Here is a 22,146-nt window from a genome sequence, read left to right as displayed (position 1 = left end):
CCACACGAAGCCTATTCGCCAGGAGTTTGCCGCACCTGTCCCCTCCCGTGTAAAACGCGTGTTTCAGGCGCAGCGCCGCGTATTCCGCCCTGTCCAAATCCAACGCCGATAAGAGTTTCCTAGCAGCCTTCAGCTGTTTCCATATCCTAGGGGCTCCCGTACGGCGATGTACATGCTCCAGTTCTCTAACTTTGGAAGTCAACTCCTCCCTCTTGTGCTGTCTCTCCCTGTTCTCGGCCGAGTAGATAAAAATAAACTCCCCTCTCAGGACCGCCTTCAGCGCCGCCCACTGTGTCGCTAGCGAGGTGTCTGGGTTATCGTTATGTGTTTGGTACTCCCGGATCGACTCCTCAATGTGTTTCACAACAGTTTTTTTATGTAATAGGGTGTCCCTAAGACGCCAGACACCACGGGAGGGGGAGACCGGTGGCAGCACAAACGTACCCGCGACCGGCGCGTGATCTGATAGTGAGAGGACCCCTATGTCCGCCGTCTTGGCAGAGGCACACATCGGTCCGCTGACCAACAAGTGGTCCAACCTCGCATATGTCCGGTGGGCATGTGAATAATAAGAATAGTCTCTATCCGTGGGGTGCAGTGTGCGCCAAAGGTCGTGCAGGTCCAGATCAGCAAGCCGAGCCTTTTCTGCCTGTGAAAGTTCCCCAGTTTGCGGGTTTCTCTGCGCGGATCTATCAAGTGCGGAATCAAAAACCATGTTCAGGTCCCCCCCTAAAATGATGTGTCTGTCCGGGGAGGCTGTCACGTCCACCAAAGCCGAGTCTTGAAAGCGCTCCTGGTGCTCGTTCGGGCTATACAAGGAGCCAATAGAAAACGTCATGTCCCCCAGCCTGAGGCGGTACGCCAACAGCCTCCCCTTCTGTTCTGCGAGTTTGTACAGCACTTCCCCCCTGAAGGAACTTGCTATCAATATGGCCACTCCCGCCTTCTTAGAAGTAGTGGAAGAGAAGAACTGCGTGGGAAACTTGCGAGAGCGCAGCCTATGACAGTCTTGTGCTAACAAGTGGGTTTCCTGCAGGAGACAAATGTCCGCTTGAGTGCCCTCCAACAGAGACAAAATTGCCCTTCTTTTAACTGGATTGTTTAATCCCTTAACATTAAGGGTCACTACTTTAAGTGTCGCCATGTTCGTGAAGGTCAGTGTGCGCTAAGCAGCGGGAACCCAATCGGGCAGGGTAGGGCACAGGGCGGCAGCGCAGGGGTGCTAAAGTGAAATAATGCAAACTTATGTAAGGCACTGGGCGGTTTCCCCCCTTCCCCCAAACGTCCCCGGAACCAACCCCATGGCAACTGGCCAACAATCCCACCTCCCCTCCCAAACTAGAACGACCCAATGTCCCAGTCATGTCCCAAAACGGACAAGTCCGTGGAAAGTACTTAAAGTGGACGTCCGGCCACTCCTTCTTCCCGCCTCCCCTCCACCCTCCCTCCAGCCCCAAACCTGCTGTCATCAGAAGCTATGTCCTTCTCCCCCCGCAGCGTTTCTACGCCGTCAAGGCCACACCGTTCGTGGCAGCAGAGTCCCTGGCCGCCTCTCTCAGCGCATTGGCCATTTCCGCCCTGATGGTGGGTGAATCCGGCCTCCCGGCGCTAGCCACCGATCTCCTTCTCGCCGTTCTTCGACGTCCTCCTCGCTCTGAGCGTCTCCGGCCCGGTGTCACTTCGTCCTCCTCCGTAGCTGTGAGACCCAGGACCCCACAGATCTCCTGCAAGGAGCGCAGTTGGTGCATCACGCCGTTCCAGCGAAAGATGAGACGGAAGGGATGCCCCCAAGTATACGGTGTTTCACGCTCCCTCAGGAAGTCCGTCGCAATCTTGAAGGCCCTGCGTTTTTGCAACGTGATGGCAGACAAGTCCTGAAACAGCGCGACGGGGCGTCCTCGGAAGGTTAGTGGTTGCTTCTTGCGAGCCTCCGCCATTATGCGCTCCTTCACAAGGAAATCAGGGAGGTAGGCTAAAATGTCCGGTGGAGGCGCCGTCGATTGTCGCTGACGGCCAACCCTGTGGGCCCTATCAATCCGGATTGGGAAGTCCGCTGGCTCACCCAGGATCTCCCTGAACATGTCCCTCAGGTAGCCAGCAACATCAGCTCCCTCTTCAGCGGACGGGACACCCCGGACCCGTATGTTATTCCACCTCGACCTGTTCTCCAGGTCCTCGTTATGCACCTGGAGGTCCACGTGCTGTTCCCTGAGGCGAAGTACCTCCTGTTGCAGTTGGGCAATCTCCTCATCCCTCCGGTGGGCCGATTCTCCACCGTTTCCATCCGCTCACCAAGGCGAACCTCGCGCACATCACTGGCCACTTCCTGTTTTAGTGTCTGAAAGTCCTCTTTGAGCGAACTAAACAGGGCCTCCATAAAAGATCTCGTGACCGGGGGCTCCCCCCCATCCTGGTCTCCTGAGCCTCTGAAGAGCTCGGGGACGGTTGTGCTTTATCCCGTTGCTGCTGGGCCCTGCTGAGCATGTCCGGGAGCGTGCGATCCCCTTTCTTCACGTTCTGACCGCTCGCCATCTGCCCACCGTGGACCGCAGCACACCGCCCAATGGAAGAGGGAGTTCAAGACTGCCAACAGCAGGTACCGGCGTCGCTGGGTCTCCACTAATGGGTTAGGTGCGGCAGAAGTGAGATTCCGATACTGCAGGGCCGTCGTCTGTTCCCTACCCTCGAGAACAAAATGGCGGCCGGGCGCCACTGTATAGACCCTCCTTCGTCTCCACCCAATGTCCAAACCGCCAGCCAGTTCCGGGGTTGTAGCAATAAGTCCGCTCCGAGATCTCCCGGTCCGTGGCAGCGCCAACCGTACTGCACCCTTGCTACACACTCCGTTTAGGGCCGGGGGGCGCGTAGTAGCCTAAGCCGTTACCTCAGGGGCTCGTCTCTGTCGCCTCTCCGGGGACAAAATGGTGGCTAGGCGTCTCCAGGAAGACCTTCCGACTCCAATGGCCACTGCTCAAGTTTCACACAGTCTCAGGGCTACCACAATGAGTCCCCTTCGGGGTCTTCTGATCCGTAGTAGGGCCAATTGTTCTGCCCCCTCGTTCCGCACTTCTCCCCAAACTTCAGTCGGGACCGGGGAGCGCGTGGCGTTCAAGGCCGCAGCCGCGGTCTCGAGTGTCGCTATTCCCGGTCAGCGACCATTCTTCTCCTCGGTGTCCCTCGCGGGCTGTTCATCCGGCTCACCAGCTGCAAAGGCACAGAACCGCTACAAACACCACGCTGTCCAGCCGAGGCCCCCGTGCCGAGGCTAGCTGTAAGGCTCCGTCCGCAGGACCCCGCTTCCGGCCACTCGCGCCGCCTCAACTCAGTGGTGCTTCGCGGTCAACTCGCCATCGCTCCAGTGGTCTTTTACAGCGGCACTCGGGACTCAATTTTAACACCCGTGCATGCACCAAAGTTTCCGCCACCCGTCCCACGGCCGCTGAGCTCCAGCGGGGGGAGAGAAGCTGCCGAAAAAGGGCTCGGGCCTAGTCGGGCCGGAGGAGCTGCGGGAAGAAGCGTCCGCTCACACCGCCATCTTGGCCACGCCCCCATCCTCTTCTTTTAGAAGGAAACATGAACCTTCTCGCCTGGAAGATTTCAGGGGTTCTACAAGATACTCAGGCCTTTCAGGAGAGGCTAAAAGTCTTTTGGATGAGTCATGGGCTCCGGGAACAAGGAGAAGATATACTGGTGCTTCGAAAAGATGGTGCAGTTGGTGCTTGGAACAGGATATGGATCCTGTGGAGGCACCTGTAGTAGAAGTAGCAAACTTCTTAGCAGACCTTTTTAATTCAGGACTAAGTTATAGAACAGTGAATTGCTCTAGATCTGCAATTTCTGCAGGGCATTCTTTGTTAAACGACTCTGCTATTGGTACCGACCCCTTGATTCGTAGAGTAATGAAGGGTATATCACTTAAATGTCCTCCTAAACCCAAATATAGCTCCTTATGGAACGTAAACCTTGTTTTCGATCTTTTTTCATCCTGGCCAGACAATTGTTTCCTTACAAGGAAATATTTATCCATTAAACTAGCTACTTTGCTTCGTCTTATATCTTTTAGAAGAGTTTCCGACGTTAAGGCGTTAGAAATATGTAACAGGTTTTACTCCCCAGATGGAGTGTTTTCGAAATATGGAAAAGAATCAAGACCATGTCTGAGAACATATTTTACCCTTATTTCTTGGATTTTCCAAAACTATGTGTCGTTAGTTGCATGAAAATATACAAACCGAAAATGAGTATTTTTAGACCTTGCAATGAAAACCAATTATTAATTTCTTTTGTCAAACCCTATAAGGCGGTCTCTTCTGCTACAATTTCTAGGTGGGTAAGAACTGTGATGTTTGAAGCCGGAATAGATTTGTCAAAGTTCGGCGCACATTCCTCTCATGGCGCTATGGCTAGTAAAGTATTTTGGGGTGGGGGATCCCTTTCTGATATTTTGAAAGCAGCAGATTGGTCAAATGCCTCAACTTTTGTTAAATTTTATCTTAAACCTGTTGAACATGTAAGCAAGATTGCATTGAAAAGCTTTGAACTTGCATAATGTGCGCCTCCAGTCTTGTAATGAAATGACGATTCTCCAATTATCATACAGAGAGAATCTCGATTTCATTAAAGACAACGGAGGCTGACATTATCCCTCCCACCACTCCCTGGTGGATGTTTTGGTAAATATGTCTTTTATGACTGATTGCTTACTCTTATTATTAATGTATTTGCATTTAATCTTTTGTCCTTTCCAGGAACAATTATTACCTTTTTACTTTTCTTTACAGATTCGGCTTCCTTATTAACTTTTTTATATGACGGAAGAAGTTGAAGCTACAGTTACTTTCTTTGCAGCTCTAAGAGGAAGATCTTTGGTTGCTTTTTTACTTAGTAATGCTGTTTGGAATGAGTTTATTTATGATGTCATTGTTGCACTTTAAAGGGCTTTATAACTTGAGCAGCAATAAAAATTATTGCATAATGTCAGCCTCAGTTGTCTTTAATGAAATCAAGATTCGCTCTGTATGATAATTGGAGAATCGTCATTCTCACCTTCATACTACCAGGTACCTAAGCTCTGTCCCCCACAACTTGCTTGCCATTTGTTAGAAATTGGATCTGTAGTTGGCAGAGGTTTGCACCTGTCCAAGTAGGGACCACACTCCTAGTCAGGGTAAGCCAGATCAACAACCTAAATTAACCTGTGCACACACTATGGTAGCTTGGCACAGAGCACTCAGCCTTAACCTAAGCTTGAATGTGTAAAGTATTTGTGCAACACCTAAAACTGTAACACAGTGAAAACACCACAAAAGACTCCATACCAGTTTAGTAAAATAGAGAATATTTTAATGAGAAAATCAAGACCAAAACAACAAAAATCCAATAAGTAGAATCGAAGTTCTGAATTTGTAATGATTAAACCAAAAACTGTGTTTAGGAGTCAATAGTGCTAAAAGGTAACGTACACGAATAAATCAAAAGGTTTTCCGATGCGTGAGCTGACCACATACAGTTGTCCATGTGAGAAGCACGGATTCTCCAAATCTAGTCCACACACTTTCAGCAATTGTCCTTGTGCTTTGTTGATGGTCATTGCAAAAGTGAGTCGCACCGAAAACTGTAAACGTTCAGTATTGGAAAGATTATGAGGCCCCGAGGGCAGATATTTAACACATGTTTTTTTTTGCCAGAAACCTTCGCGGGAGTGTACACAACAACTTCCCAAAGTTTCATGCCGATCGGATGAATGGTGTAGTAATGCATAAAGGACAAACGGACATACTTTGATTTTTATATATATAGATTACTAGCTTACCCGTCGCGCGTTGCTGCGATCTCAGAAGAAAGGACGTTTAAGGAAACTTGTTATGATAACATTCAATTTACATTGTGTCATTTTTATTGAAACGTATTCATTTTAATATGGAAAACATTTTAGGTTTAAAGCATTTTATTAAGACTAAAGAACACGGGGAGAGGGAACAGGAGGTTAGGGTTACATACAGTACAATAGGAGAAAAATCGTAGTATCAGGAGTGTGCTCATGGAACAGTTCGTTAGGCCAGAGGAAAAGCAATTGCAGATGAAAAAAAATGAAATGCAATTTATATCTCCACTCTGCGCATATCCAGCACCCCAAATCTGATCAAAGAAGGCAATGAAATTGACACAAAAAAGCACAGCCCCTCCCCCTCTAGAACCCCCGCCCCAAAGAGAAAACCAACTCCCCAACTCCCCCTAACCCCCCGTCCAATGTCCCATTACCAGTACTACCCGCCCCAGAGCCACACCCCCCCTCACTAAGAACCCGCCCCCCACTCATTCTAGTCTGCCGGAGTCGCCGGCGGCGTCAGCCTCAGAAGCCTGAGGTTCCTCGGGCAGGTGAGCTCCCTGAATTCGGTGGTTAACAGCGCAAGGAAGGGTTGCCACAGCTCATCAAATTGATCTATCTCCCCCGCCACCGTGAGCGACAGTTTCTCCATTCCCAACACGTGCCAGAGTCTATGTAGCCAACCTGTGATGGAGGGGACAGTGGTAGTGCGCCAATGGATGAGGATATTCTGGACCGCAGACCCCAGCGCGATCGCGATCTGCCTACCCCTGCGGGACTTCAGCGGATACATCAGGCCATTAGGGAGGCCCAGCAATACATACGCCGGAAAGCGCGGGAGCTCAATTTCAAAGTGCTTATCCACCTCATCCAGAACCTCCTTCCAATAGGCGGTCAGCAAGGGACAATCCCAAAGAATATGTGAGAGGGTCCCCACCTGCCCGCAACCTCTCCAGCACCCCTTATCAATGTGCCTATTCATCTCATACAGTCTCTCTGGGGTGTAGTACCAGTATGTGGACACCTTGGTAAATGTCTCCGTAAGGCCGGTATGGTACGCAGAGTGGCGTGCCTGGTGTGCGATCTGGTCCCATTCCTTGTGGCTAAGTGTCCTGCCCAGTTCCCTGTGCCATCGTTCCCTCCCCGGGTTATAATAGTGGAACGGTGGGGGCTGTAGATGCTTATAAAGATCAGTAATCAATTTAGCATCAGAGGTACGGGTCACCAGCCACCGCTCATACGGTGTAATTTGACGATCAGCGGTGTCTCGCACCTGGGGCTGGAGGGCCCAATGTCGGACCTGCATGTAACGTAGTCTATCCAACTCCGTCAGGCCGAACTCCTGCTGAAGCTGCTGAAAGGGGACCACGCCTTCCGGCCCATAGACCTGAAAGAGCGCCCGACAGCCTGCAGTCCTCCAATGGGAGAAAGTGCCCGGCTCCATCCCCGGGGAGAAGTCAGGATTATCCACTATGGGTGTAAACGGTGAAGGGAAAGTGGTAAGGTCTCGGGCCTCGCAGACTGCGTCCCACACCCTCAAGGGGACCCGTGTAACAAAAGAAGCGTAAAGGTTGGGGGGGCGGTGAGCACGGCGCAAGAATGGAACCTCCTGTAGGGTGCGGCCCGCCACCGCTTGGTCCTGAAAAAGCCAGTGTTTATCGGACTCCCACCTGCTCCACTCCACAAGGTAACGTAGCTGCGCCGCCTGAAAGTATTTACGGAGGTCCGGAATACCAAGGCCCCCCACCTCCGGGACAAGCGTGGAGAGAACCCTCTTCATCCGCGGCTTGCGGCCTTGCCAGACAAAGCGGGAGATGTCGGCCTGCGTTTGTCTAATCCAGCCCACTGGAGGCTGGAGAGGTAGGGCTCGAAAAAGATATAGTATCTGGGGCAAGACCGTCATCTTAACCGCCGCGATCCTTCCCAGCCAGGATAGTAGGCCCTTACTCCAGCGGCCGAGCTCCTCTCTGATCTTTTTACTGAGAGAAGTGTAATTAGCCGTCACCATCGCTGGCAACGTGGGTGCCAGTAGGATCCCTAAGTATGGGACAAGGGACGATGACCACTGCATAGGGAAGAGTCGCTGGAGGTCCCTCCTAGTGTCCGCAGCCAAAGACACATCGAAAGCCACCGACTTGCTCATGTTCATTTTAAAGCCGGCCACACGTGAAAAGGCATCCAACTCGTGGATGCAGGCGGGCAAGGACCTCCTAGGGTCGTCCAGGGTCAGCAGGACATCGTCCGCATAGAGGCTGACCGTATGGACATACTGGGCCATCCTGATCCCAATAGCATCCGGATTGTGGCGGATCCTCTGGGCGAATGGCTCCATGTAGAGAGCAAAGAGGAGTGGAGAGAGGGGGCAGCCCTGCCTCGTACTGCGCTCGATTGCAAAACCACAGGAGCTGCACCCGTTGACTCGCACCGACGCTGAAGGATACTTATAGCAGTTGAAGACCATTGTGCGGAATTTATCACCAATTCCCAGTTTCCTGAGGACCAGCTCGAGATACGGCCAATGAACTCTATCAAAGGCCTTCTCAGCGTCCACTGCTAGCAACATCCGCTCCCCCGGGATCCGCGAAGCCTTCTCCAAAACGTGCGTCACCCGCTTGGTGTTGTCGACCATCTGCCTGCCGGGCACAAAGCCAGCCTGGTCCGCCTCAACCAAACTGGGGAGGTGCAGGGCCAGCCTGGACGCCAGAATCCCCGTGTACAGCTTGAGGTCGACGTTGAGGAGCGAGATGGGCCTGTACGAGCCGCATAAAGCCCGGTCCTTCCCGGGTTTCGGAATCACCGAGACCGTCGCACTCAGGAGATCCGGTGGGATGGCTCCCGGGTCGGAGAAGGAGTTAAATAGCCGAGTTAAGACAGGGGCCACAACCGGGCAAAAGGTCTTATAAAACAGGGACGTGTAACCGTCCGGGCCCGGGGCCTTCCCGTGCTTCAACCTAGCTATAGCGGAAATCACCTCTTCAACGTGAATATCCCGCTCCAGATATTCCGCCTGAACGGGATCCAGTGCCGGAAGGGGCACCGACTCTAGATATTCCTCGGTGTCCCGCGGCGAGGAGGGCTCCCCAGCGTACAGTGCCTCATAGAAACTGCAGAAGGTTTCCGCCACCTCCGCGTCCCCGTACCCCGTACCCCGTCCTCGTCCGTACTCAAGAGTTCCTTCACTACGTTACGCTGTTGCGCGACCCGAAGCCGATGCGCCAGGAGCTTGCCGCATCTGTCCCCCCCCCTGTGTAGTAGGCATGTTTCAAGCGCAAGGCAGCGTATTCCGCTCTATCCAGGTCCAGCGCCGACAGGAGCTTCCTTGCCGCCTTCAGCTGCCTCCAAACCCTCGGAGCACCTGTACGGCGGTGGACCTGCTCAAGCTCCCGAACCTGAGTAGTCAGTTCATCCCTCTTCTGTTGCCGCTCCCTATTTTCCGCCGAGGAGATGGAGATGAACTCCCCCCGAAGAACCGCCTTCAACGCAGCCCACTGTGTCGCTAGTGAGGTGTCTGTATTACTGTTGTGTGTCTGATAGTCCTGTATGACCTCTGCAATACGTTTCACCACCGTTTTCTTGTGCAAAAGGGTGTCCCTAAGGCGCCACACCACCCGAGAGGGGGAGGCCGCCGGCCACGCAAACGCGCCAGTAACCGGCGCATGGTCAGACAGAGTCAGGACCCCAACGTCCGCCGCCGTAGCAGCGGTGCGCATCGGCCCACTAACCAAAAGATAGTCCAACCGTGCGTAGGTGCGGTGCGCATGCGAAAAATAGGAGTAGTCCCTATCCGTGGGATGCATGGAGCGCCAAAGGTCGTGTAAATCCATGTCCGCAATCCGGGCCTTCACAGCCTGGGAAAGTTCTCCAGTCTGTGGAAATCGCTGCGCTGATCTATCCAATATTGAATCAAAGACGATATTAAGGTCCCCCCCTAGAATAACATGTCGGTCAGGCGAGGCAGTGACATCCACCAGTACTGAGTCCAAGAAGCGTTCCTGGTGGTCATTCGGGCTATAGACAGAGCCAACTGTAAACGCTATACCTCCCAGGCGGAGGCGATATGCTAGAAGCCTCCCCTTCTGCTCAGCATATTTATATAGCACCTCCCCCCTGAAGGAGCTCGCTATGAGAATGGCCACCCCCGCGGTTTTGGTCGCTGCAGAGGAGAAAAACTGGGTGGGGAACTTAGCAGAGCGCAATCTATGGCAGTCACGAGACAATAAGTGGGTCTCCTGCAAAAGGCAGATGTCAGCCTGCGTCCCCTCAAGCAGAGACAAAATCGCCCTGCGCTTAACCGGATTATTCAGTCCCTTAACATTAAGGGTCACCACCTTCAGGGACGACATGTCTCCCAGGGACCAGGAACGCTATGCTGCGGGCAAGGAACCAGAGGGGGGGGGGGGGCGCGGGGCAGTCGCGCGGGACAGGCCAGAGCAGGCCAAGCGTGGGCATGGACAACGTCGGACGGGACTTCCCCAACTCTAGAACAACACCCAACCCCACCCCAAACACACCCACGGCAACTAGCCAAATACCAACTCAAACAACCCATTGTCTCAGTCAAGCCCCAAAACGGGCAAGTCCGTAGAAAATAGAAAAGTGGACGTCCGGCCACTCACCTCCACCCGCTCCCCCCCGAACCCCCCAAGCCCCAAACCTGGCATCGAAGAAGCTATGTTCATCTCCCCCCGGAGTGAATCTAGGCCGTCAAAGCCACGCCGTTGGAGTCGGCCGAGTCCCTGGCCACCGCCCTCAAGGCACTGGCCATGTCCGCCCTAATGGTAGGGGAATCAGGACGCCCAGCGCTCGCCGTCGATCGTCTCCTCGCTGACCTCCGTCGGCCCCCTCTCTCCGACCGCCTCCAGGACGGCGTGGCTCCATCCTCCTCTGTAGCCGTGAGCCCCAGGACACCGCAAATGTCTTGCAAGGAGCGTAGCTGATGTAGCACTCCGTTCCAGCGAAAGATCAAGCGAAAGGGGTGTCCCCAGGAGTACGGCGTCTCATGTTCGCGCAAGAAGTCGGTGGCAGTCCTGAAGGACCTGCGCTTCTGCAGCGTGTTGGCGGACAGGTCCTGATAGAGCGCCACGGGCCGCTCCCGGAAAGTCAGTGGCTGTTTCCTGCGGGCTTCAGACATGATGCGCTCCTTCAGCGGGAAGTCGGGCAGGAAAGCTAAGATGTCCGGCGGGGGCGCCGATGACTGGCGCTGTCGTCCAACTCTGTGAGCTCTATCAATGCGGATAGGAAAGTCCGCGGCCTCCCCCAGGATCTCCCGGAACAAGTCCTGCAGATAGCCCACCAGGTCAGTTCCTTCGTCCGCAGACTGCACACCACGCACTCGAATGTTATTTCTCCTTGACCTGTTCTCAAGGTCCTCGGAGTGGGCCTGGAGCTCAACGCATTGCTCCCGGAGACGGAGAACGTCCTGTTGTAAGTGGACAATCTCGTCGTCCCGGCGTTGGGCCGCCGTCTCCACTGTCTCAACCCGTTCACCGAGGCCCTCCACCTCTCTGCGGACCTCACGGACCTCACTAGCCACTTCCCGCTTCAGCGTCTGGAAGTCCTCCTTAAGGGAACTGAACAACTCCTCCATGAAAGATCTCGTGACAGGGGGTTCTCCCCCGGGCGCGTCCGCCGAGGCCCGGGAAGACCCCGGCGACGGCTGTGCTCTGTCCCGTTGCTGCTGGGCCCTGCCAAGCATATCCGGCAGGGTGCGGTCCCCCTTCCTCGAACCACCTCTTCCAGACATTCCAAGCGCCTCAAGTGAAGAGCGGGCACAGGCCCGACCGCTCCGGAGAATGTCTAACCACCAGCAAGTACTCGCTGTGGGGAGCTCCCGGCAAAACCGGGGACCTGCGCCACAGACGACAAAATGGCGGGTCGGTCCAGGCACTACAAGCCGTGGGCGCCCAGTCGAGATGGCAGCCGGGACCTACGCTGGGGGGACCCCGGCCAGTACGCTCCGCCACTGGGAGATAGCTGTGTAGAGGCGGAGGGTGCAGGAAACTGCCTTCAAGGGACTCCGAAGGAGGCCAACGACACCGACCCCTCGAGGACAAAATGGCGGCAGGTTGGGGCCAAGCAGATCGCCCGAGCCCGGCGACACCACCGGGCCACTCCAGAAACCAGGCAATCTGGAAAGTTCCACAACCGGGGCCGCTCGGTTACTTCGAAGAGTTGGCAGATCTGGCCCCGGCCTCAAGTCGATCGTCCTCCAACCCCGGGACCGGGGTCCTCGCCATACAGGAGGCCACCGCCTCAAGTCCAAGCACCAGGGCACGCACTCAGAGTCCCCCGCGTAGCGGGCCCCCCAGCCGATAGCCCTCCTTCGATCTCCGTCGAGCGCCGGGACGGTCTTCACCCAGATCGCCAACTTTCAGCACTAGGCCCAGCCAAGGCGCTTGGACAGCACTCCGATACGCTCCGCCTCCCGGGCGCTCCGTCGTCTCTCGATCTTCAATCGGTCGTTTGAGGTGCTTCCACCGGAGCGATCAGGGCCAAAGCGGCATCAATGCGTGCACCAGGTTCTCCGCCACACTCCTCTCAGCCGCTGAGCATCAGCGGGGGGAGAGAAGCTGAAGAAAAAGGGCTCGAGCCTAGCCGGGCTGGAGGAGCTGCGGGAAGAAGCGTCCGATCACCCCGCCATCTTGGCCACGCCCCCGAAAACATTTTAAAGTGTTGTTTTAATTCCGTTTATTTATTGGAGTGCTTGTGGATACATGGTATTTTTTGTTTTTCCGTCTGGTGCGTACACAAATAAATCAGAAGGTTTTCCGACGCGTGAGCTGGCCACATTTAGTTGTCCATGTGAGAAGCAGGGATTCTCCAAATCTAGTCCACACACTTGCAGCGATTGTCCTTGTGCTTTGTTGATGGTCATTGCAAAAGCGAGTCACACCGCAAACTGTAAACGTTCAGTATTGGAAAGATTATGAGGGCCCTGGGGGGCCGGGGGGCCGATATGGAACACATTTTTCTTTCTTTTTTTGCCAGAAACCTTCGCGGGAGTGTACTCAACAACTTTTAACAATGTTTTTTTTGCCTGAAACCTTCGCAGGAGTGTCCTCAACAACTTCCCAAAGTTTCATGGCGATTGGATGAATTGTGTAGTAATGCATAAAGGACAAACAGACATACTTTTGTTTTTATATATATAGAAGACAGCAAAATGGAGACCGTTCTTAGTCTTGGTATCATAAGGACATGTTTGTGTGGAGGGTGGGCCTAAAAATGAAAACCTCCAAGGGTATTGAATGTAGAGATATCATAAATGGATATGGTACTAGAGGCCTTCGCTGGCACCAAACAGTAATGGCATACACAAAGCACTTTAGAAACATTGGAGGCATCTGGTGACATAACTTCAGAGCAGAGCTGAAATATTAAACAAATGTGTGCCTACGGAACCTATCAGTGGGCTGCTGATCTTGTTATGCTTGGATACCTTGCTGACTATACAGGTCTTGTGTTTCCAAAAATATTTCAAAAAGTTGCTTTGGTGAAGCATATTTAATGAAAAGGACAATGTCAGTTAAATGAAAAGGCCAATTAGGAACTGCCCTACAGTTCCTAATTGGCCTCCATGAATGTGCCCTTTGCCAAAGCCCTCCTCTCCCCTTGTTGGGGAGGGATCCAGTTTTCCTGCCCTGGAGTTTCAGATTCCCCTCTGAGAGAGTCCACAGTGTTCAGGGATTCACACATAGTGGTATAGGCCTTAATTGGCCTCCCTTGAATGTGCCCCTTGCCAAAGTACTCCTCTCCCCTTGTTGGGGAGTGATTCAGCATTCCCGCCCTGGAGCCTCAGATTCCCCTCTGAGAGAGTCCACAGTGTTAAGGGATTCCCATATAGCGGAGGTTGTTAGAAACGGTTCCCTTTATTGCTGGGAATCCAGCACCTCACTCCTTTATAGGCGCTGTCTGAAACCTTTTGATGTTCTCCTCTAGGCTGTTACCCTAACCCTCTGATGTACTTCCGCCTTGCTCCATGTCCTTTTGTGGCCATTGACTAAGCACTCCTTTTCCCCTTGTTGGGGAAAGATCCAATTCTTATACTCTGGGGTCTCAGCGTACCCGCTGAGAGAGTCCACAGCACCAAGGGAGCCACTCACAGTAGAGGTATGGTATGGCACCCCTTGCCAAAGCACTCCCTCTCCCCTTTTTGGGGAAGGATCCCGTATGTAGGCCTTGGAGTCTGAGACCTCTCTGAGAGAGTCCACTGCGTATGGGGAGCCTCTCACAACAGAGATGGGGAAATGATACCACTTCCCCGGGATCACAGCGGTGACAGCAGGGCATTCGCTTATGCACTGGGACTGACAGGGTTTGTGTGTGATGAAAGAGGTCTGTTACTAAAACAATAAAAGGCAGCTGGAGTCACAGTGCAAATACTGCTGCACTGCTGTGACCCAGGGGTTCTCTTTACACCCAGTCTGTAAGCACATACACACAGGTACCCTCTCAATCTAAAGAGGTACAAACAGATGTTTTTCATTGGGGCAGCTGTGTGAGTGAGATGGGTAGAAGCGAATCTGATTCAAACACTTGCAGTTTGTGTGCATCTTTTTATTCAGTTGGTGTATGTGGCCGAGGGTCCCAGGATGGTAATCTGTGCATTAAAGACTCATTTGGTTTATCCCCTTCCAATACTGAAAGAAAGAGTGAGAAGATGGTCTGTGTAGTCTCTAAATGAACAATATTATTAAGCAGACGTGAATCGTTTTGGTTTATGCGTGACGTGTATTGAGGGTGTCTATGCTGTGGACAAATGTGGGTGTGTGTAGGTCGGCGAGTGCAAATCCTATAGTGATGTCATTGATTATGTAATTTTAGATCTCAATGATGTCATTCATGCGTGATGTAATATTTGAGGTCATAACCAGTGCATGACAGGGGCGCAGGTTTTAGGTAGTTCACTAAACTAGGACTGTTCAATTTCAGTAGTTTGTCATTTTGTAAACGTTTAAATAAATTTGGAAAAAAATAGTCCTTCTCTCATTTTAAAACACACCTTTGATGCCGCTTTAACACTTAATCTTTTCCGGTTGATTTCTGTTTTTTAGCATAAGCTAAGATCCTTTAACCTTCGATTATTTCAGTGAATTTCTGTGTTTTCTGATATTCAAAGTTGAAACAAAAAGGTGATGGATGGACTGCTCAAATTTATCACAGACACTGGCAATCGCTCAGGGTTGCATTCAAGTCCATCATATTTTGACCACCATGCCACTCTGGACAAAGGCCCGCCTTATCCAAATCAGTATCGACCCTGCTTCTCATGGGAACAGTCCATCCGAACTGCCAGGCAAGGCCTCCTCTGAAAGGGAACACAAGCCACCCCAGACTGGTTTTGCCCTACTTGGAGCTTGTCAGTGGGGTGCAGCTTGAGTCCAAGGGAGGACCAGGGTCGGTACAGATTTGCATGTTTGTGCATGTCCCAACACATATCATGACTTAGGGGTCGATTAGGATCGCGGACGGACGCGACCCCAGAGCAGGAGGGAACCTCCGCATGGCATGCGGAGTTCCTTCCTGTGCAATTAGGATGTGACCGCCACCCTGGCGGTCACATCCTCTATTTTTATCATTGCAGCGGGTGCAGCTTCAAGCTGCACCAGCGGCAATGTTAAAAATGCACGCATTGCATTTGCATGCAGAAAGAGGCAGGCACCCCATGTGCACCCCCCACCCCCCCTTCACCTAGGGGGCCCGCAACGGGCCCCCGCAGTGAAGATCCGTATGCTTTTCCACGTCGGAAAACCCGCCGCGGAAAAGCACTTTTTAAAGCCCATCCTGATATGGCGGACGGTGTCTGAGAGACACCGTCACCATATCAGAGCTTTTCCGCCGCGGTTGTAAGCCGACCGCGGCAGAAAAGCTGCGGACGGAAACCAGGACCCACCAGCCATCCTAATGTGGCGGTGGGTCCTTGGTCAGTCCGCTGCGGTTTTTCCGCATCCTCTGGGCCGGCGGTGGCTTCCGCCGGCCCCGAGGATGCGGAAAAACCGCAATCATAATCGGCCCCTAAATGTATACTTTTATCTGCTAAAAGGAGACACGGAACACTACCTATGTACCAAATACAGCAAAAAAGTCTTCCACACAGCTGGCTGAATGCCATGGCCTGGTCTTTTATTTGCTATGAAGTGGGTCCACATATACAGAGGTTTGGTACATAAAATCTCAGTGGCTACAGGGAAAAGCTGAGCCAAAACATACACACATTCCTTTCTTACTGTGAAGTACACTGAGGTATATATTTAATGTTGGCGCCCTTCAGACAAGTATGTCTACTCTCCCCTGCAGTTACCTAGAGCAGACTCCCACCTTCGGTGGGACTGCACATATGTAGTTAGGCAAAGCAAATCGTGTGAGCAGGTGCAAGTGTCTTTCCTCCTGAATCCCCTAAGGGTCCATCAAACGTCAAGAAGAAAAAGTCCCATGCTGGGAAACCCGTACCGGTTACAAAGGGAAGGGGCATGTGTGGGGCCTAAACATCAACCTATATAAAGGATGGAGAGGTTCTCACTATTCCCCCCTCACACTCTCTGGACCAAGACCCAACACATGGTGACTCTCAGTACCTCAGCTACTTACTGACGCTTGGAAGTTGTGTGGCGTGTGCTTCCACCCGAATCTTTTACATTCACTGTAAATTTGAGCCAAATAATTGTATGAGAGCAAGACTTTCTTGAGGGATTCTGCATAGCAATGTCCAAACAGTTGCTTCCTGATATGCTTTCTAGTATTTGGGTCCCTGGGGTTCCTATCTATCTTCAGGAGACGTCCTTCCTCAGTCTTCCTGAAGGCTATCTTCCTACCCCGCCATCAATGCTGGCACTGCTCCTACAGGCTAATCCAGCAAAAACTCTACAGACCAATTAAAAACATTCTCACCTCTTATTCCACAGCACTCACCAGGGTCACCATAGACATACCCGGGCTATTCTCCCAGAAACACTGGATGAAATGTACCTCCTAGCCTCCTGGGGACACATGCTGTGGCGTCCGGTGAAAGAGCCGGCAGATGAATTCCCCTGAAAACATGTCCATACCTGTGCCCTAGTCTCCATGCACACACTCATACTTCAGGGGAGAGGTCTCTACAGTCCTGTGCCTCGGCCTCAAGTTGAATCAAGTCAAGAATCCCACATAAATCATAGTGTCTAACCTGGTGGCCTACATATTCAGTAAGGGCAGCTACAGCAGTGTAGCTGCAGGACTCACGAAGCCCTTACACTCATATCACTGTCAACTTCTGAGAATAAGAAGGTGGCACTGCACTTGCAAACTTTCCTAATACCTAAGAGTACCACTCAACAACTTTTTCCAAATAAGGTTCTGCATACTTTGCAGCACACAGTTCCTGTTTTTACTGCTCTCTGAGGTTTTCATAATTTTGTGGTTGGCAAACACACAAGCACTTTCCGCTGTGTCAGGGACCATTAAAGTACACCCAAACACACACATTTAAAACGTCAAGGGTACAATAAAGGTCTGCAAAGTAGGTTTCTGCCGAAAAAATATATACTTTTCTTTCTAACTAATGGCATGTAGGAAAAGCTTTACTTACCATTTTCCACATGAGCAAGTCTGTGCATGAGAGGCAGCCAGACAAGGCACTGGGGAGGCGGATCAGCCATCAGCGTGTCTAAAAACATATTCAGCATAATTTTTTTCTGTACAACAAATGAACAAAAGCACCCGTTAGATTCAACTTCTGCAATTTCCCTGAACAAACAAGTTCAAGAATATATCTGATATTTATTTGAATGCTTACAACAGGATACCTTTCACAACAGAAATTATACAATGCACATATTAACATAAAATACATTTAAATATATAATTCCATTTACTCATTACACACAAAGGTTTAAAAAGTGACACAAAAGATAAGTCTCTCACTGTCGGATGATTCAATGACGTAATGATGTAAGATTGTGGCATTTGAATTATTTTAATAACACGAAAGAGCTAATTCTTGGCTATTTTAACCACTGTCGCCGTTTCTCTATTGCAAAGTAATCACATCCGTTCTTCTAATGTATGTTCATATTATGCATGAAAGAATAATACACAAATAGCCAAATAAATATTAGAAACCTGATCACAAGGGCAACTGCCCATATTATGTCTGTCATGTTGCGACAACTATGTATTGTTTATGGCAATTCTCAGACTCTCTTGACGAAATAACCACAACATGCCCATGCAAGGCCCCTGGAAACAAAGGCTTCCCTGTGGAGTTTAATAAAGCCCACTGGCACCTACCGGCCCACAGTTCCTGCAAATGTACCATGTGGCACTGGAGGACAGCGTACTCCAGCCCTCATTCAGAGAGACCACCCTTGAGACGCTCTTGAAACCTGGCAAGTCCTCCTTACTGTGTGACAAATACCAGCCATTATCCCTCAATAACGTAGATGCCAAAATACCCCCAAATGTGCTTGCTAATCAGCTACTACCTTCCGTTACTGGATTTGGTTCTCCCCGACGAGGCCGGATTCATTCCCATATGGTCCTCATCCCAAAACCCCAAGCTTTGTTTGCACCTGCGCACCATTGAAATCCAGAGTTGAAAGTCGTGGATGTCCTCCAAGACGCCACTAAGACATTTGATTTCCCGGAGTGGGAATTCTGGTTTGTGGATTTGTCCAGAATAGGACTGCCGACAATGTTATCAGCTTGGTACGACTTTTGAACACACAGCCAACTGCTGGAACTAGACCCTCTATCGGACCTGATAACACTAGGGAGAGGCAACTGATAGGGCTACCCGCTCTCTGTTGCAATATGCCCTGGTGCTGGAGACCTGCCTGCTCAACAAGGCATCTGCACGCACAATGAGGCCCGATTTTCATCTCCCACAATATAGTAGTCTCACTGCATCTAGATGATATTACCTTATACTGTGTTCCCTGGCTGATAGCCTCGATGCTATTATAAGTGAATTTACCCCGTTTAAAAAACTAGCAGGAATCACTATTAACTGGAACAAATCAACCGTTTTTTCCTCAAACACTCGACACCAGTCAATCAGTTAGAATGACCTCTCCGTTGCTGCTCAAAGTCAATGAAATACCTAGGGGTGAGGGTTAGCCGAGACACAATTACCGTTATATCGGAGCAGTGTGGCATAGTTGTATCTAATGAATGGTTGGGGGTATTGCACTCTATTGTTCAAACTTAGTTACTTGTACGATATGTGTGCTGCACTAGATTAGTGCCTGCAAAACTCCTATAGAACAATGAATATGGCCTGGGATCGCTAGATCACCAGGACTCTAGTGCGCACTACTAAATAAAAATTTTCAGAATGAAACAATTTGTCTTACGTATGTCTTCATTTTGTTTTATCACAAATTTAGTGAAAAAATTATTTGCATCAACACAATTTATACATAAACAATAAGTAATCAATATGAATTTCTCATACACAATTGATAAATCAATCAGTACACAACACAGTTATTTGTACAACCCAATGCATTTCGGGGTTTACACCCCTTCGTCGGGGGTCTATGGAAAGGAAAGAAGAGAGGAAATGGACACCTAATTAGTCTCGATGCTTAAGGGGATATGTACTGTGTTATCTAAAATAATGCAAAATTCTCTTACCTAGGTAACCGGTTGTAGCATAGTTGCGTTTATTATGAGGTTTAGAAGTATCTAAATAAATTAATGGACGAGTAAGTAACGTAATACAAACGTGGAAAAGCACTAAGCAACTGATTGTGCTTAGAAAATTACCTTGATTCCGGGTTAAGGAAGATCTATCTGCAAATAATTGGAAATTAAAATACTAAGCATTATTTTTGCATACTGCCTATCAGATTTAGGCAGAATAGTACAACTTACGATGTTAGTTTGGTGTAAAACGGTAAAAGCACGGAGCTCACCTGCAGTTCTTTCAACTTAACTCTGAGATTTCTGGGATCTATAGAAGTAAATAAATAGCTGTTGTTTATGGCCTCACTTTAACAGTAGGGTTTATTTTATGCTATTACCGATATTCAGTTGGGGTTGGAGTTTACCTGCGAGCCTTTGATCAGCGTCTCATGGTCTCGCTTTAAATCGGCGTCCTCCCGTGCTGGGGAAAATAAGTAAACATTTGCCGAAATTAATATTCGGTTTGCTGTTAACAGCCTTCATATGGTAGAGGCATGTGCAGGGTTTTTCTTACCGGGAGTGCAAGAGCGGCGTTTCGGCGTCTTCCCTCAATGCGAATACCGATAAAGTAACGGTGTTGCGAGTCATTTTACTATTTTGGTTGAATAAACCCGACATTAAAGAGGGACTGCATCGCAAACTGGTGGCGGCCATGTGTAAGCGGGATAGTATTCCGAAGCGCTAAGTGTAAAACACAGCGAGTGTGTATTGTGTAATAGCCTTTGAGTCAGTATGCGAGTGGAAATCGTGTGCATTTGCTAAATAGAAGAAAAAGGTGGAAAGATATAAAACAAAAAGATCCTAACAAGAGTTTTAAATCCCAAGGAAAACAGGTTTGCATATTAGCATGGTTGTCCATTTTTTACAGAATGCAAAACACATTTGAAATCAAAACAATCAAATATACAGTCTGTAGTAAGTTATATGCCCTCATTCGCAACCTATTGTGACAAGCACTATGTTAGTTAACACCTTCGAGGAATCAGCTACATGTCATAGAGTTTGAATTATCGTTTATAGGAAGCATAACATTTCTAATTTATCATTTAGCCCATCTGGGATCAAAGTCTGCAATCTGCGAATCCAAAAGGTTTCTCTCCTAAGGAGAATTTTGGCATTGTCAAAACCCAATCGTTGTGGAATTTGCTCAATTATTTGGAATCGGATTTGTGCTATGGTATGTCCCATTTCTATCCAGTGTCTTGCTAATGGAGATGTTATGTTTTTATTCCGAATTCTGCTTTTATGTTCGGCCAGGCGTATTTTCAATTTTCTGTCGGTTTTGCCGACATACAGTAGTCCGCACGGGCATTTTATGGAGTACACCACATGTTCAGCATTGCAGTTTGCCGAATGTCTTAAACTTATCTTTTCTCCTGTTCTAGGGTGAGATAACGTGTTGCCAGGGATTATATTGTTGCAGTTTTTGCAATTGAAGCACTTAGTTGTGCCCTTGGAAGTTACTGTGTTGAGTACCATGTCATCCTGTCTACTCAATAATTCTTTTAGGTTTCTCGATCTCGCATATGCAAAAAGAGGTTTTTGTTCATAGAGATGTCCGAAATCACTTTCCATTTCTAAGATTTCCCATCTTTTGATTATAGTTCTTTTTATTTCCCTTGTCGCAGTAGAGTACTTCGAGACAAATACCATTCTCTTGTTCATTACTTTGGTCTTTTTTTGTAAAAGTTCTGTCCGTGGTATTGTTTTAACCCTTTCCATTTGCATATTGATGAGCTTTTCGGGATAACCTCTGCTTAGGTAACACTGTTTTTGTTGTTCAAAACTTTTACTGCATTGAGCCTCATTTGATGATATCCTTTTGATTCTCATGAATTGTGATACTGGGAGATTGTCTTTCAAAGTAGTTGGATGGAAGCTTCCATACTGAAGTGAAGTGTTTTTATCCGTGGGTTTTTTATATAGTTGCGTGGAGATTGTGTTACCTTCAATTTTGACCTGAACATCCAAGAATGGTAGTGTGGTGGTGCTCATTTGGCTTGTGAATTTAATTCTGGGATTCACTAAGTTTAGACTGTCAATATTATTCTTCAAATCTGCAATTGGTTTCTTCCATATTAAAAAGATATCATCAATATATTGTTTGTAATATAGGATGCCAGTTTGCCAGGTGATGTCTTCCAATATATAATCCAGCTCGAATTTAGCCATAAAAATGTTCGCGTAGATACATGCGCCAGGAAAGCCCATGGCCGTGCCGCTCAATTGAGTGTAGTATTCATTTTGCCACGCAAAGTAGCTGTTGTTTAGGCAGAATTCCAATAGCTGCAAGATTAGATATTTTGTCTCTATAGGTTTGTCTGTTCTCAAAAGTGCCCATTCCATAGCCTCAAGGCCTAGTTTGTGGGGAATCGATGTGTATAAAGACCCAACATCAATAGTGCAAAGTGTTAAGTTTGCTTCAACCTCCAGGTTGAGAGAAGTCACGCTTCTTAAGAAATGCGAAGTATCCTCTAAGTATGTAGGCCAATCTTGCATAAAAGGTTGCATATGGGAATCGATGAATATGCCCAAGGTCTCAAAGATCGAAGAACAGCCTGATACTATTGGCCTGATGGGGGGATTTTGCAAACATTTGTGTATTTTAGGCAAAAAGTATATTTTGGGCCTCCTTGGATATGTTTGTCTTAGGTATC

General features: G+C 49.6%; 1 protein-coding gene across 4 annotated transcripts in view; it reads right to left on the bottom strand.

The window, feature by feature from the left end:
• Window positions 1–22,146, bottom strand: part of DTNB (dystrobrevin beta) — a 1,293,049-nt gene that overhangs the window by 859,452 nt on the left and 411,451 nt on the right. For all 4 annotated transcript variants that reach the window (XM_086928107.1, XM_086928108.1, XM_086928109.1 and 1 more), the window contains exon 8: window positions 17,391–17,496. In XM_086928107.1, the coding sequence (XP_086784233.1) occupies window positions 17,391–17,496 (106 nt within the window). The remainder of the gene's footprint in view (window positions 1–17,390; window positions 17,497–22,146) is intronic.

The sequence above is a fragment of the Lissotriton vulgaris genome, chromosome 6 (genome assembly GCF_964263255.1).
Source record: "Lissotriton vulgaris chromosome 6, aLisVul1.2, whole genome shotgun sequence".
NCBI lineage: Eukaryota > Metazoa > Chordata > Amphibia > Caudata > Salamandridae > Lissotriton > Lissotriton vulgaris.
The sequence above is the reverse complement of the archived record's forward strand: the minus strand, read 5'-3'. Positions and strand labels throughout refer to the sequence as shown.